Genomic DNA, 15,893 nt, shown 5'->3' on the forward strand with positions numbered 1-15,893 from the left:
TGCAAGGGTTCCCACAGGAGGTCAGGGGTGGGGGATGGTTGGGCAGGGAGGAAGTAAACTGGAGGCTGTAGCCCCGGGAGATGCTGTTGAGGACCCATCGGTCCGAGGTCAACTGCGACCACTCTGGGAGGAAAGCACACAACCAATTGGAGAAGGGAAGCTTTATTGAGGATGGATCCTTGATGAGAAGTGGCAGGGTGCCCCCGAGCATCCCGTCAAAAACGCCTTTTCCCTGCCTGCTTGCCCTTGGAGGACCCATGTTGGGGGGCAGGCCGAGACTGCCTCTGAGGGCGCCTTTTATAGTCCCATGACTTCTTATGGGCGGCCTTGTATTTCGGGTGGGTGGCCTGAGGGGGAGTCTGCTGCAGCTTGAACTTAGATTTAGCAGGAGCTGGAACATAGAGACCCAGAGTCTGCAGGTTCGTGAGGGAGTATTTCATGCCATGCAGCCTTGTATCCCTTTGCTCCGCAAGCAGAGCTTTGCCGTCAAACAGGAGATCCTGCATGGAGGTCTGCGCCTCACTGGACAGCCCAGAGAGCAGGAGCCATGACACCCTTCTCATGGACACTGCGGAGGCCATGGACCGCACGGCTGTGTCCGCTGCATCCAAAACCCTGGCAGCTGCTGTACCCTCCTCCACCAGCGATTTGAACTCCTTCCTATCATGCTCCTGGAGGGAGTCCTCGAACTTGGGCAGGGAGCCGCACAGATTGAACTCATACCAGCCCAGGAAAGCCTGGTATTTTGCCACTCCTAACTGGAAGCTCGAGGACGAATAAATTTTTCTTCCAAAACAGTCCAGCCTCCGTGAATCTTTATTTTTCAGGGTAGGGGCTGGCTGGCCCTGCCATTCCCTGTGGTTGACCGACTAGACCACCATGGAGTTGGGCGCCGGGTGGGTGTATAAGTACTCGTGTCCCTTGGCAGGTACAAAGTACTTGATTTCTGCCCTCTTAGAGATGGGGGCCAAGGAGGCCGGTGTTTGCCACAGCGCATTTGAAATTTTTGCCACCCCTTCATGGAGAGGCAAGGCTACCCTGCCTGGTGCCGAAGAGGACAGCACATTAAACAGGGAGTCCGAGGGCTCCTCCATCTCCTCTGCCTGGAGGTGGAGGCTTGATGCCACCTTTTTAAAGAGTTCTTCATGGGCCCTAAAGTCCAGCAAGTTTGCAGATGACACTAAACTGGGAGGAGAGGTAAATACGCTGGAGGGTAGGGATAGCATACAGAGGGACCTAGACAAATTGGAGGATTGGGCCAAAAGAAATCTGATGAAGTTCAACAAGGACAAGTGCAGAGTCCTGCACTTAGGACAGAAGAATCCCATGCACCGCTACAGACTAGGGACCAAATGGCTCGGCAGCAGTTCTGCAGAAAAGGACCTAGGTGTTATAGCATACGAGAAGCTGGATATGAGTCAACAGTGTGCCCTTGTTGCCAAGAAGGCCAATGGCATTTTGGGATGTATAAGTAGGGACATTGCCCCAGATCGAGGGACGTGATTGTTCTCCTCTATTCGACACTGGTGAGGCCTCATCTGGAGTAGTGTGTCCAGTTTTGGGCCCCACACTACAAGAAGGATGTGGAAAAATTGGAAAGACTCCAGCGGAGGGCAACAAAAATGATTAGGGGGCTGGAACACATGACTTATGAGGAGAGGCTGAGGGAACTGGGGATGTTTAGTCTACGGAAGAGAAGAATGAGGGGGGATTTGATAGCTGCTTTTAACTTCCTGAAAGGGGGTTCCAAAGAGGATGGCTCTAGACTGTTCTCAGTGGTAGCTGATGACAGAACAAGGAGTAATGGTCTCAAGTTGCAGTGGGGGAGATTTAGGTTGGATATTAGGAAAAACGTTTTCACTAGGAGGATGGTGAAACACTGGAATGCATTACCTAGGGAGGTGGTGGAATCTCCTTCCTTAGAAGTTTTTAAGGTCAGGCTTGACAAAGCCCTGGCTGGGATGATTTAGTTGGGGATCGGTCCTGCTTTGAGCAGGGGGTTAGACTAGATGACCTCCTGAGGTCCCTTCCAACCCTGATATTCTATGATTCTATGAGTTTGAGGTGCAGCAGATAATACAGCATCTCCTGCAGCGGGCCTGCTCAGCCTGAATATGCTGTTCTAGGCTCAGGACGTGAACCTTTTCCATTTGGCCAGGTAAATCACTCTGGTGGAGGGTTTTCTGCTACCCAGTAAGATCTGCTGAACATGGGCCAAGCATGCCCGTTAGTCTATGCTTAACCATGCAGGAACCCAGCTGTCAAGTGCAGTGCCACCAGGTTCAGGTCCAAAAGGCTGATGTGGTTCTAAGACAGCAGATCCAGCCAGAGGGGCAGCTGCAGTGGGATGGCTAGCAAAAAGCTCAGCAACGTGCTGAACCAGTGCTGGCAAGGCCACGCAGGGGCTATTAGGAGAATTCTTGCTCTGTCTTGCTTGATCTTCACAAGGACCCTGTAATCAACAGTACTGGCAGGAAGACATACATCAGTGCCCCCGACCACGGAATGAGAAAGGCATCTGATAGGGAGCACCTGTCCATCCCCTGGATCGAACAGAACACATGGCATTTTCTGTTCTGTCTGGACGCGAATAAGTCCACCTGGGTGTCCCCCACCTCTGGAAGATTATGCTGACTGCCTCGGATGGAGCGACCACTCGTGGTGAGACGAGAAAGTCCTGCTGAGGTGATCTTCTAAGACATTTCTGATTTCAGGCAGGTGTGCACATATCATATTAATGGCATATCACACAAAAAACCCCAAAGGAAGACAGCTTCTTGACAAAGGGCCGAAGACCTGGCACTGCCTTGCCTGTTGATGTAATACATCGCGGTAGTATTGCCTGTCAGGATCTGAACCTCTTTGCCCTTCAGAAGGGGCAAGAAAGCCTGACAGACCCGGCAAACCGCTCTGAGCTGTGGAGGGCCAGATCGTCCCACAACCAACATCCCTGGGTGCTTATCTCGTCGAGGTGCACTCCCCAGACCAGGTCCGAAGCATCAGAGACCAGGGTCAGTGACGGAGACGGGATTGCGAAGGGGACTCCCTCCAACACCAACCTGGGGTCCAACCACCAATCCAGGAATGACCTGATGTGGTCCAGCACCCTGATTTCCAGTCTAGGTTGTGCCTGTTGAGGATGTAGCCATGCTTACAGAGGCCAGAGATGGAGCTGAGCATGGCTGATCATGTATGTACACGTGGTCATGTGGCCCAACCACCACAGGCAGGTGTGAGCCATGGTGAGCAGGTGGTTCTTTACATAGGAGATCAGGTCCAACATGGCCTAAAACCACACTTCTGGAAGGAAGGCTCTCGCTTGTGTGGAGTCGAGAACCATCCCAATGAATTCTATTAGCTGGACCAGCATTAAAGGTGGATTTTTTCTTGTTTATTAACAATCCCAGGTCGCAGCAGGTGCAACGCAACAGATCGAGTTTCCTCTGCACTTGTGCCTGAGACCTCCCTTTGATGAGCCAGACGTTTCAGGTAAGCAGCCACTGGCGCCATACATTTTGTGAACACCCTCAGGACTGATGAGAGGCCAAAAGGCAGCGCTGTGAATTGAAAATGGCATCCGCCCACTATGAACCGGAGGAAACATCTGTGACCTTGGAATATGGAATTAAGCATCCTTCAAGTCAAGGGAAGTGTACCGGATCCAGGGAGGGGATGATGAAGGCCAGAGGGACCATGCAAAACTTTAAACTTTCTGAGAGACTTGTTGAGGTGACACAGGTCCAGAATGGGTGTGAGGCCCCCTTTTGCCTTCGGGATTAGGAAGTAGAGGAAATATAACCCTTTTCTCTTCATGTTCCGAGGGACCTCCTCCACCGCCCCAGGTGCAGGAAGTTCTCGACCTCTTGGACAAGGAGTTGCTCATGAGAAGGGACCCTGAAGAAGGATGGGGAAGGTGGGGAGGTCAAAAATTTCAGGGTATAGCCCCGGGATACTATGTCCATCACCCAGCAGTCCAAAGTGACCCAAGACCAGGCCGAATGGTGGGGACGAAGACCGTCGAGGAAAGAACAAGATGGATCCGGGGAATTGACTGGGGTGTCGCTCTCGAGCATACCTTCAAAATGAGCGCTTCTGGCCGCTGGGATGTTTTGCCGGGCTGGGCTATGCGGGTGAAGGAAAGGCAGTGACAACTGAAGCTCATATTTCTATCCCTTCTCCTTGCAGACCCCTAACAAGGCTGACAAGGCCTTGGTGGCGGGGGCAGCCGGAAGTGCTTCCATTCAGACTGCAGCATATACATGCCCAGCAAGCGAAGGGTGGCCCAAGTCCTTTAACCCATGCAGCCTCACACCAGTCTGCTCCAAAAAGAGAGCATTCCCATTAAATAGGAGGTCCTGCATAGAGGTCTGCATATCTTGGGACAGGCTGGTGGTCTGAAGCCAGGAGCTGGGCCTCATGACCACTACCAACGCAACCACCCTAGCTGCTGAGTCCCACGTGATCTGGACGGAGCACCTCGTCACCATGGTGCCCTCCTCCACCAGGGTGCTGAAGTCCTGGGCCAGACCCTGAGGGAGGGACTCCTTGAACTTACAAAGGGAGTCACATAAGATAAAATTGTACCTGCCCAAGAGGGCCTGATGGTTTGCCACCCAGAATTGCAGGCTGGCTGTTGAATAAATTTTTCTCCCCAAAAGGTCCAGTCTTTTGGCCTCTTTGTTTTTGGGAGTTGAACTAGTGTGTCCCTGCTTGTCCTTTTTGTTGGCCGCAGAGACAACCAGCAAGCCCGGAGGTGGGTGGGTATAAAGGTTCTCGAACACCTTGGTTGGGATGAAGTATTTCTTTTTGGCCCTTTTGGAGGTGGGAGGGATGGACAACAGAGTTTGCCAGAGAGCCTTGGCAATTTTCAGGACCCCGTCATGCATCGGTAATGCAACACATGCTAGGGTAGCGGCTGAGAGGACATTGAACAAGGTGTCCGCCTGCTCGGCCATCTCCTCCACCTCTAGGCCCAAGTTCTTGGCCACCCATCAAAGCAGGGCCTCGTGTTCTTTAAAATCGTCAGGCGGGCTAGCCCAGGAGGGTCCCATGAGTGCCTCGTCTGGGGATGATGACAATGACTGTACTGCCGGGGGAGGCATCAACCCCAGTGGGGGAGTTTTGGGGTGGACACTATCTCCTCTACCCCGACCTCTGAGTGGGCCTCTTGCATCAAACCCGATGCCGCCGGTAACGCCAGCTGTTGCTCTGTGGCAGCAGATGAGCAATGCGAAGGGGACATCGTCTTCACCGGCATGCCCATGCACTCCAATATGGCCACTGCACTGGCCGTGCTGCCAAGGCAGCGCTGTGGATGTTGGTGCATCCTCAGGTGCCCAATCACACCAATGGGGTCTTGGTAAGGGGCTGAACTGCCCTTCCATGCCAGACGAATCCCCTTCCAGTGACCATGGCAGGACCATCAACCCCCGTGACTGCCTGCTGAGCATCGATGCTGGAGACCAGTGTCTGCTGTGAGAGGATCGGGGCTGGTATCGAGGGGACCAGTGGCAAGGCGGACTGGAATCACAACGGGGAGTGCTCCCATGGGGCAGGGGACCGAGATCTGCACCAAGACGACAACTGGTGGGAGGGTGAATGGAGCTGGTAGTACGGAGACTGGCATCTCCTCCTTGGCGATCCGCGTCAAGACTGTGGGGACTGCAATCGCAATGCTGGTGACTGAGGGTAAGCCCCAGAGGATCTGGGCTGCGACGTCAGAGATCTGCAGCACGAAGATGGAGAGCACTGTCTTGTCTCAGGGGATCAGTGGTGCTCCACTGCCCCCTGAGGGGTCTTAGCAGCTGGCTTGCCCTCATAGGGAGCCTTTGCTGTTTCCTGTGGCACATGAGGGGGGAGGCCTCTGCTCTCTCAGAACCAGGGGAGCTTGGGAAGGCATCGATGCCACTAGAAGTTTGGGTCCCTACCACTCCCGGGAGTTGGTGGTGGATCCTTTAAGCAGCTAAGGGCCCCAACCGTGGAGGCACGTCCATGTGCCTCCAGAGTGGCAGGGAGGCCTGAACTAGGTCTTTTGCCTGATGCCCCATGGCCTTTCTTGTTCGGTGCCAGGAAGCAGTGCTTCTTCGTTTTCCTTCTGGGCACCGGTGACAGGGGTGCTGTGCACCAAGGCCAACATACTAGGCAAGTCTTGGTGGAATGGCTCAGAAGCTGGACGAATGGCAGCCTCCATAAGGAGACCCCGCAAACGAATATCCCGCTCTTTCTGAGTCCTGGGTCTGAAATTTTTACAAACACAACACTTGTCCTTCACATGTGATTTCCCCCAAGCACTTGAGGCAGCTGCTGTGAGGGTCACTTACAGGCATAGGCCTGTTACAGTCTACGCAGGGCTTAAATCTCAGAGACCGGGGCATGCCCCGCCTGGAGCAAAGTCTCTTCTGGGATTTTAACTTCTAACTCCTAACCACACTTAACATCTACTTAACACTAACTACTATAAACAACTATTTACGAGGCCCTAAGGCTCGAAGTCAGAAGAGACGAAACTGCTAGCCCTTGATACGCACGGAAAGGAGCTCCAACTAACTACAATGGGCAGTAAGAAGGAACTGAGAGGGCATAGGGCCGATGGTGCCTAATATACCGATGCATGAGCGCAGCACTCAAGGGGGCACCACAGCCGGCCCTGCGGATACCACTAAGGCAAAAATCTCCGACAGCCCCACATGTGGGCACATGCACACCTAGAATGGAATCGACATGAGCAAGAACTTGAAGAAGAAAAAGAAGATCTTGGGTGGACAATGTGGAATCCTGGGTGGATCAAAAGGATTATTTGTCCATAAAGAGATTAGCAGACGATTGTACAGAATGTCTACTATGGTTGCAAACCTCCAGTAACGGAGATGCCACATAAGAAGAAAGGAGAATGTATGTGTCACTCATTTTTTAAGTTTTACCTCGGACCATGCTGAGCTACAGGAGGGGGAATCCAGGTGGGAAAATGTGAAAATGTGAAACAAAACTCTGGGGTACATAAAGGGGCAGCCCCTGAAGAACAGGCAAAGAGTGAGGCAGAAACTGCTGGGGAGCAGTCTGAAGCCCACTCCTCAGAGGTAGGGGTGTCTGTGATTAGCTATGCTTGAGGTTAGCTATGCCTGCGTAAGCCTAAAAGTAAGACAGAGATGTGTTTAAATCTTTTATTGTGTTAAAAAACAATCCTTTTCTCTTGTTATGCTTTGTCCCTACTATTGAGATTAAACAATAGTTTTGGGTCACTCTATTCACCATGGGTCACAGCTCCTTTAGGGAAGACTTTCAGGTACCAGATGCAGTCAGGCTTGCTGAGGAATTACAGGTGGCACACAGGGTACAGTAGTCCTGGCCGTGGTCTAAGAGTGGGAAAACTGTGGGATTCCTCCCAGGCATAGGTAAAAGGTTGATTGCTGAAGGAGGAGCACTTGGAAAGACCAAGGAAAAGGTGCAGAGAGCTCTGAACTATGACTGCATCTTATTGAATAGTTGTTCATTAATAGGGATTTTACATTTTACTCTGAAACACCCAGTACTGGCCACTGTCAGAAACAGGATAAGGACTACGTATGCCATTGGTCTAATCTGGTATGGCAATTCTCACATTCCTAAGTATGTGAAATGCATTGTTTGGTAAAAATAGAAGAATAGCTCAGCAAGTTTGGACATAATTTATCTCGAGATAAACTAGTAGGTTTCTACTGAATGTTTCTAAAAATGTATACAGAGTGTATTTGATCTTATGGCTGCCAATTTGGTTTTGACTTAGAACCTAGTCTAAACAGTAAGGTTAATTAGCTTCCTAGTAGAGTCCTGTTAGCAGAAATGACCTCCCTGTACATTAAGCAGTGGTGGCTGTTGTCTTGCTTGTTGGAAAAAGTGTGCGCCCCTTTAAGGGCTAGAGAGCTACAGACCAGGTTAGTGTAGGGACGCTGACCCAACCCCCAGGTGACCAGAAGAGAGGGGAGACTATATAGGTCCATACCTGGTTAGGAAAAGCCATCTTTCATCTGGAGCAGCACCCACCCTTCCTCCCGTGAAAGTGGTTAAATACTGGGTTTTGTCAGGATCCGCTGTGGGCACTGCACTAGTCGCTCCTTTCTCAGAGGACTGGGAAGGAATTTTTCTCTCACCTGAGTGGCCAAGGTGAAGCAGAGTTTTTTTCGCCTTCCCCACACAGGTTCAGGGGAACTTAGCTGGGGCAAACATGAAAGGGGAATTAGGCTATGATGTCACAACTCATTGTATAAACACGGGGCAGTGCACATACTCTGTAATGAAGGAATACAGTGATCAAATAAAATGGATTAGTAAAGGATTTAAAGAGATATTCTTTGAAAGAGCAGAAACAGGTGGACTCGGAGAGCTAAATCCCCCCTCCTTGATAGCCCTCCCTTAACCTTCATACAAAGTGGCGGGGGGGGGGTGAGGTCCCAGCAGCAGGTTGCCTGGGTAAGGGGGAGGGCTGATAGAAGCCACCTGGGGATATAGTGAAATAATTATAGAATTACCTGCACTGTACACTTTTATCTGCCAGATACCCACAGACATTTAAGAATAAAGTTGCGGCCTAAATAAACCACATCCAGTGTTTCCTGTCCAAGCAGGAAATTCTTATTGCTAACTAACACAGCTTTGCAACGGGCTAGCTGTTCCTAGGATTGTTGGGCCTAGTAAAGCAGGGGGGGCAGAGGGTAGCTTCCCATCTCTGGAACACCATCATCACTCCTCATTGTCTCTCACACAGCCCCCACAACAGACTCATTCAAGTTTCTAGAGCCTTCAGTAACATTTATCTCTCAGAGCTGTTGTAGTATGAGAGAGATGGATTGGCCTGAGGTACAGAGGAGGAAACAGTCTCAAAGTCCCTGTTTCCATTCCTGTTTTTAGTTCCATTTTAGAGCTGTCAGCTGAAATTCTCTTTCCTGCACATACCATTCAATATCCCTGGATGAAACAATTGGGAATGAAACTCCACTCCTCTCACGGGAACATCTGCAACACATGCATTCATCATGCCCCAGCTGGAGTGGAGAGGCTGATTTTACAGACTTAACTCTTGGGGAGGTGTAAGGGGTGGCCATATAAAGACCATCTGATTGCATCTGAAAGACATTCTCTGAGAAGAGACTGAGGTATCTGCAGGCACTGAGTAGATTAGTGCGGTGAGGATGTTTTTGACTGTAAGCACAAACAGATAGGGCCAGAATTTGGCTTAATGGGTATATTGTTTGAATTAGAAATGCGCATCCAGGATTTGTTTCTCTAGATGTTATACTATATAGTGTCTTTGTTCCACAACAACAAAGCGCAGAGTGAATCATGAGGAGATTCAAGCTTCAGGTTGTACACGTAAGCCATGGATATGCCTTCTCCTGCATCAGGATGTATGAAGGACTCTCTGAACATACTCAGTAATTTCCTATGAGACCATTAACAAGTGTCTGCCCACTAAATATGTCAATTGAGCTTGGTGGAATAAGAGGTTTTTTTCTTCAGAAGGAGCAGCAAGGAAGGCCTACTGAGGTATTCCAGTAGTAACTAAAGAGAGGGGATTTTCACCCGAACAAACAGCCTCTGGGGTAGTGCAACCCACAATGCTCGCCAAGCTTCCGTAGCCCACCTGTCATAGAAGTTAATTTCAGCCTAACTAAGCCCAGATGTATCAACATCCATTTTCCTTCCATCTGACAGGAAAACACAATAACTACCCTAGCATTCAAAAACCCATACAGTTTAAGAAAATGACAATTTACAAATGTATGACCAAAAAAACAAATAAAGTGGACATTTCCACATATTAAAACAAGATTCAACAGAATTATGCAATGCTACTATAGAGCAATATTTCCTCATTTCAATATCATTGTGCAATAATGCAAAGTTTAAAATGTCTTGTTTTATTTCACACCACATTCTAAGATGGAGATCTCCATCTATTATTAAATGAAAATAATTCCTCTGTGTACACACACACACACACACAATTATTCATTATATCTTACAAGAAAATAATTACATAATATAAATGTCCATACCCCAGGCAGTATCTGAAGTGAATTATTGTCCATCCACAATTCCTTTAGGTTTTGTATTTGTTCCAGAACCTCAGGCTAGAGAAAAAATAAATAGTGTAATCAACACACTCATTAATTCTGCATTTTTTTTCCAAATGGTTTCCCTGTCCTCCTTCCTTCTTTATAAATATATTAATCATCTACATCAGGCTTTCAGAAATAAAATTTAATTAAGCAGTACAGTTCTTTAATTTACATACATTATTGTTCTTTATCAAATGGTATAGGAAATCTCAGAAAGCTCTCTAGCAGAAATGGATGCAAAGACCTTAGAAAATCTTAATGCAATTAGAATATTATCAGCTGTCAAAATGTAATTTCTGAATAAAACAGAGAACAGAAGTCAGGACTGTGGAGCTTCAAGATAGATGTGTTGACTTGAAAGACTAGTTCTTAGTTTGGAGCTTAGGTTAAATTTTGCTTTTGGCATAATATACAGTCTTAACAGTGAGGGCAGTATAACAGTGCACACTTTGCTGTGCTACTGGAGCATCTAATGCATTTCTGAATTACCTATATCTCCCAAATCCTCGTTCTCAGCAATGATTTTAAGAATCCACTTTTTCAAGACTAGAAGACTTTAGTGATAGCAAGACCCTCTCTCTGAGTATCATATGTCTCAGGCACACTTCAGCTTTTTAGTCAAATTACTGCTCGTGAAAAAAAAATCAAGAAACAGCTTTATTAGCAGGCTTCAGATACTTGCATAATGTAAGATTGGGCAACATTTCATTCGTGAAACTGACTAACTTCATTGGCTTAATTTTTTTATTACACTTAAAACTAGACTGTTAAAATAGGAAATCTGTCGTTTTGTAGTACTGATTTTTGTACATTTCTACAGTAAATTTTTGCTTTTTGCAAAAATTTTCCATCAGGAAAAATAAAAAAAAATTTTGTTTTGGGTCAGTTTATGATATTGGAATATTTTGTTTTGTTGAACTGACCTGAAATGCTTTACTGCATTGCCCTATCAGCGCACTGCCTTATGGAAGTTGTCATTCAGAGCCCAATTCTCCCCTATTAGCCAGTGTCAAAAGGCAGGGCTTCTCCCCAGCTTTCAAGGACATACTACTATCCCTGCAGTCTTCTTTTTAGGCAGGCTTTTATTGTCCATACTTAAGCAAGCAACCAAAATCAGTTCCTCAACTCACTCTTTGCTTTGTGAAAGAAAACAGAGTCTTCTCTCTTAGGCTGGTTGCAACAAATTAGAGACAGTTTATTTTTTTTTAGCACTTGCAAGGGGAGAGTATACCGGACAGGGGCTCCCCTGTTCCAGGCAGGTCTCCCTTAGATAAACAATTAGGGCAAACATTTATACCTTTGTCACAGACAGTAATGATCAACAACCATGTCTTGTTTATACATACACCTTCCTTCTATCTTACTTTTCTCAGCAGTTCCTGCTATAGTCTGTGTTCCATTCTTATCTAACACAAGGTCAAAAAACAGTATCTCTTACAGTTCTTTCCCACTCGCTTCTCAGGCCCTGCTTTAAAGTCTCACGTTATCAGAGCTAGTGTTAGCCTACCTCTTGCTCTATTCCTAGAATTCCTAGAATATCTGCATTCAAATTCCCTTCATCCTTTCCTCTACTTCCACACTCCCCACTTTTGTACTTCTAGTACAATTTTTAGTTTTAAAATTTTATTTGTATTAAATTTTGTATTTTTGATTTTAGATTAAATGGTTTAGCCTTTGGGTTTTAGTTGAACGCAACGACAAAGCATGGTTAGTATGCACATAAAAAGTGCTGGTAGTATTACGTTTTTTACAACAACAATAACATAATTTTAAGCTAAACAACAGCAATAAAAGTATTAACATTCCCATTGTAATAATGTGATGGGGTTGCTATATAGCCTTAGTTACAAAACACAATACATTATACTTAGTACACAAAGTAGACACTCTATAGGCTGTATGAAAAGCACACTTTTCAATTTGATATATGTTTTGGAGCATATTAATTTTTTTTTTGTAATTTAGAGATTTTTTGGACCTTTGGTAGGAGTGAAAGCAAATTTTGGAACCGGTTAGGTACTAAGGCAGTCCAATTAAAGCGTATTTGAAACCTAAGGGCTAATTGTAGAATTTTATTTGCAGGCCAATAAATAATATTATTGCCTGCAGAAGTGGTGAGATTAAAATGTATGTTTTGCATAGTGGTGGCCTTAACATACACACAGCTGTCATTAGCGTGGAAAAGTAGGTGTCCTGTCAGGGCAGTTCCTTGTCCCGTACCCTTCCAACAAATGTTGTCATGAACAGTGACAACAACCAGGCTTCAGTTTATGTACACACTGAAGCTGGGTTGTTGTTTTTTTTTAACATGATATACATATGATAGATACGTATGACATTATATCTGGTAGAAACTTTCTCCTTTTAAAACCTCCTCCTGTTCTGTGATTTATATAATTATGCAAAAGAGCACTCTTTCCATAGTAGTGAACTGTAATGTCACTAATGCTTCAGAATTAGTTTTAACATATTACGCATGCCAGTTAGAAATGGATGGTTTGTACTGCCAACAAGATGTGCATGCAACAAAACATACAGACGTATAACTAGATTTCTCTAATAAGAATTTACCTGGATTTATGATTAATGACAATCTTGACTTCACATACAGTTTCTCAGAAATTATTTATATTAGAGGAAATGGGTCAAATCCTGTTCTATTATACCCTTGCAACTGAATGGATTTTTCGTATACCATGAGAACTTCAGATACAGGGTCCTGAGTTCACATTTACCCATTATATTAAGTGCATACATTTTTCACTCAACCAGAATTTTTCACCATTTTCATCCTAATAGGTCCATTTCTTATTTCTGAAATAAAGTACATCTCTTTCAGACAATAATGCTGGCATCTATTTTGCTGCACATTATCCAAATAAAGAAATATTTCCATGTATCTCTTTGGACTTTCTGGAAAGAGCCAACATATCCTAATCACTGGCAATTTCAAAATTGTTTTTGAAGAACATTAAATCTTACTTTTCAAATAAAAAGCTTACAGCTTAATGTTAGATCATTCCTGGACTTCTGTGCTTTCTCACAGATAGGCTTATTGTGGCTAATTCATCAACAGCATAACTCCATACACAAGGGATGAATCTGCCCCAAAATATTGGTACATACAAACATGCTGTTTTACAAAGGCCTAGACCATGACAGAGATCTCTGGCAGTTGAAAGCCTTATGGAAGATGAGGCAGCAATGGTACAAAGTGGCCTCAACCTCTCTTGTACTTTATATCACCAAACAAAACGCTAAATAATTTGTTATTCATTAGCTCATTCAGAATTTATTGTTTTAATTGATTGAATTCAATGTTATTAAGAAGCCCACTGCTGATGACCAAGCTGACATTGTTTACTGTTAAATATTAATGGTTATTTATATAATGTCAATTGTGTGCTAGCTGCTTTACACACATAAGGGTAGACATACATCATACTCAAAAGTTGTAATTTAGGTATTAGTGTGATGGTGCTATAGAAATATCTAAGCCAGTCTGATAGAAAGAAGGGATTTGGTGCCTGATAAATGTGCTGGATTAATAGCTCCTATCAGCGAAATCATCAATTATCATCCACAGAATCCACAGAATAAGCACAACAGAAGATCAGTTTAAATTTCCTCATATTGCCCCACAAAAGTGCCTCATCACTGACATAATAGAAAAACACGTATAGATGATGTTAAATCAGTCCTTTGCCTCTTTATTGAGATTGAGTACAATTTTCTAAAGCACCCAAGTAACTTCGGTGTCTAAGTCTCATTTTCAAAAATGACTTAGGCATTTAGGAGCCTCCGTGAAAGTCAATGGGACTTAGGCTCCTAAGTCACATAAGTGTTTTTGAAAAGTTTAGCCCTGCTAGTAAGAGTAGTTTGCCACTTACTGCCAAATGTGGTGGTAGCTTTGGAAATACTAACACCTGTTCAAAAGTAACTACGATGGAATCACCAATTCATTTCACATATTGGTAGGCCTCCCATATCTATTAGTTGTTATTGATATTCACTTCCAACTTCGGCCTGATTTCAAACAACTTGCTGGAATTGAAAGGTCTTGTAATTCCACTACCAATCCTCTGAGCCATGGCAAGTTCATTATTTTACTAATAAATGTGCCCAGTGCCAAAACATCTTTTAAGTTAAAAATTTAATTCTCCATGTATAAAAGGTCTAACACACACACACAAACACACGCACACACACACACATATTCTACCAAAACATTTTTCCTTACCAGCTCAGAGAACTCATTATTGCCTAGGTCAAGCCTCTCCAGCTGCGTCAGTTTGTGCATTGACCTGTAACAGACAAGGAAAATATATAAGGTGAAAATTTTACCTTGAAATTTTGGGCCAAATTCTGCTCTGTTATACCAGATAAAGCCATGGGCTTCAATGGAATTACATCAGATTTACACGGATATAAGAGCAGAGTCTATACAATTTGTTTCAGATTTAAGGCATATTTGCTTAAGTTTCTGTAGCAAAAAATATTACTTCTAATACAAAGATAGCCACAAGGAAGCAAATTGAACCATTCTATAATTTTACTGATTTAACCTGAGCCACTCCAAGAATGAATTTGACTCAAGTATTTTAAAAAAAATATGAAGTCACATATATTTTCACAATTCTAATGAAAATTTTTATTTATACCACCCCCAAAAATGAATTAGGGACTTTACAGAAAAAGTACAAACACATGGTCCTTGCCCCAAAGAGTTTGCAGTCTAATTTCAGACATGACATAATGACATTGAAATTCATCCGTGTGCAGAGGCGCAGCACAGAATCTACATAACAATTAATTCCCACTTAAACCCTATTTTGAGGGCTTATGCTAGCCTGAAGTAATGCACAGTCCTGAGACTAGTCCTCTGCTCATGGGCAATTCTGGCCCTGCATACATGTAACAAACAATAGGAGGAAATGAAGTGAGAAAAGAAAAGGAATATACAGTAATAATATAATTAGATTACTCTGTTATTGTACATTTACATTTGGTTGATAATCTGAAAAAGACAGTTATCTTTTCCGTAACTGGTGTTTTTTGAGATGTGTTGCTCATGTCTATTCCACAATAGGTGTGCATGCTTGCTACGTGCACCGGTGCCGGAAGTTTTTCCCCTGGCAGTACCCGTATGGGAGTGCCCCCCCACAACCCTTGGAGCGGTCCCTGCCAGGCACGGTATAAGGGGCGCTGCACTCCCCCACACCCTCAGTTCCTTCTTGCCAGACAACTCCGACAGAGGGGAAGGAGGGTGGGGTGTGGAACAGCCATGAGCTACACATCTCGAAGAACACCAGTTACAGAAAAGGTAACTGTCTTTTCTTCTTCAAGTGATTGCTCATGCATATTCCACAATAGGTGATTCCAAGCTGTATCTATTGGAGGTGAGTAGGAGTTCACAAGTTCTTGGGACGGAGTACAGCCCTGTGGAACCCGGCATCATCCTTGGCCTGGGAGACGATCGCATAGTGCGAGGTGAACGTATGAACTGAAGACCACGTGGCAGCCCTACAAATGTCCTGGATGGGGATGTGGGTCACGAAGGCAGCCAACAAGGCCTGTGCCCGAGTCGAGTGTGCCCTCACAATGGGCGGCAGGGGAACCCCTGCCAGCTCATAACAGGAACGGATGCACGAAGTGATCCGCTTAGAAAGCTGCTGAGTGTAAATCAGCTGACCCTTCACGCGCTCAGCAGAGGCGACGAACAGTTGCGAAGACTTTCTGAACGGCTTGGTCTGCTCGAGGTAGAAAGCCAGAGCTCACCTCACGTCAAGTGTGTGGAGA

The 15,893-nt window shown here is 45.4% G+C and overlaps 1 protein-coding gene across 1 annotated transcript in view; it reads right to left on the minus strand.

The window, feature by feature from the left end:
• Positions 1–15,893, minus strand: part of LRRC7 (leucine rich repeat containing 7) — a 379,972-nt gene that overhangs the window by 136,072 nt on the left and 228,007 nt on the right. Inside the window, exons 8-9 of the mRNA XM_084637479.1 lie at positions 14,335–14,398; positions 10,032–10,106 (exon numbers count right to left, since the gene is read on the minus strand). Coding sequence (XP_084493605.1) covers positions 10,032–10,106; positions 14,335–14,398 — 139 coding nt within the window. The remainder of the gene's footprint in view (positions 1–10,031; positions 10,107–14,334; positions 14,399–15,893) is intronic.

This window comes from Lepidochelys olivacea (genome assembly GCF_965140295.1).
Source record: "Lepidochelys olivacea isolate rLepOli2 genome assembly, chromosome: 8".
Classification (NCBI taxonomy): Eukaryota; Metazoa; Chordata; order Testudines; family Cheloniidae; genus Lepidochelys; species Lepidochelys olivacea.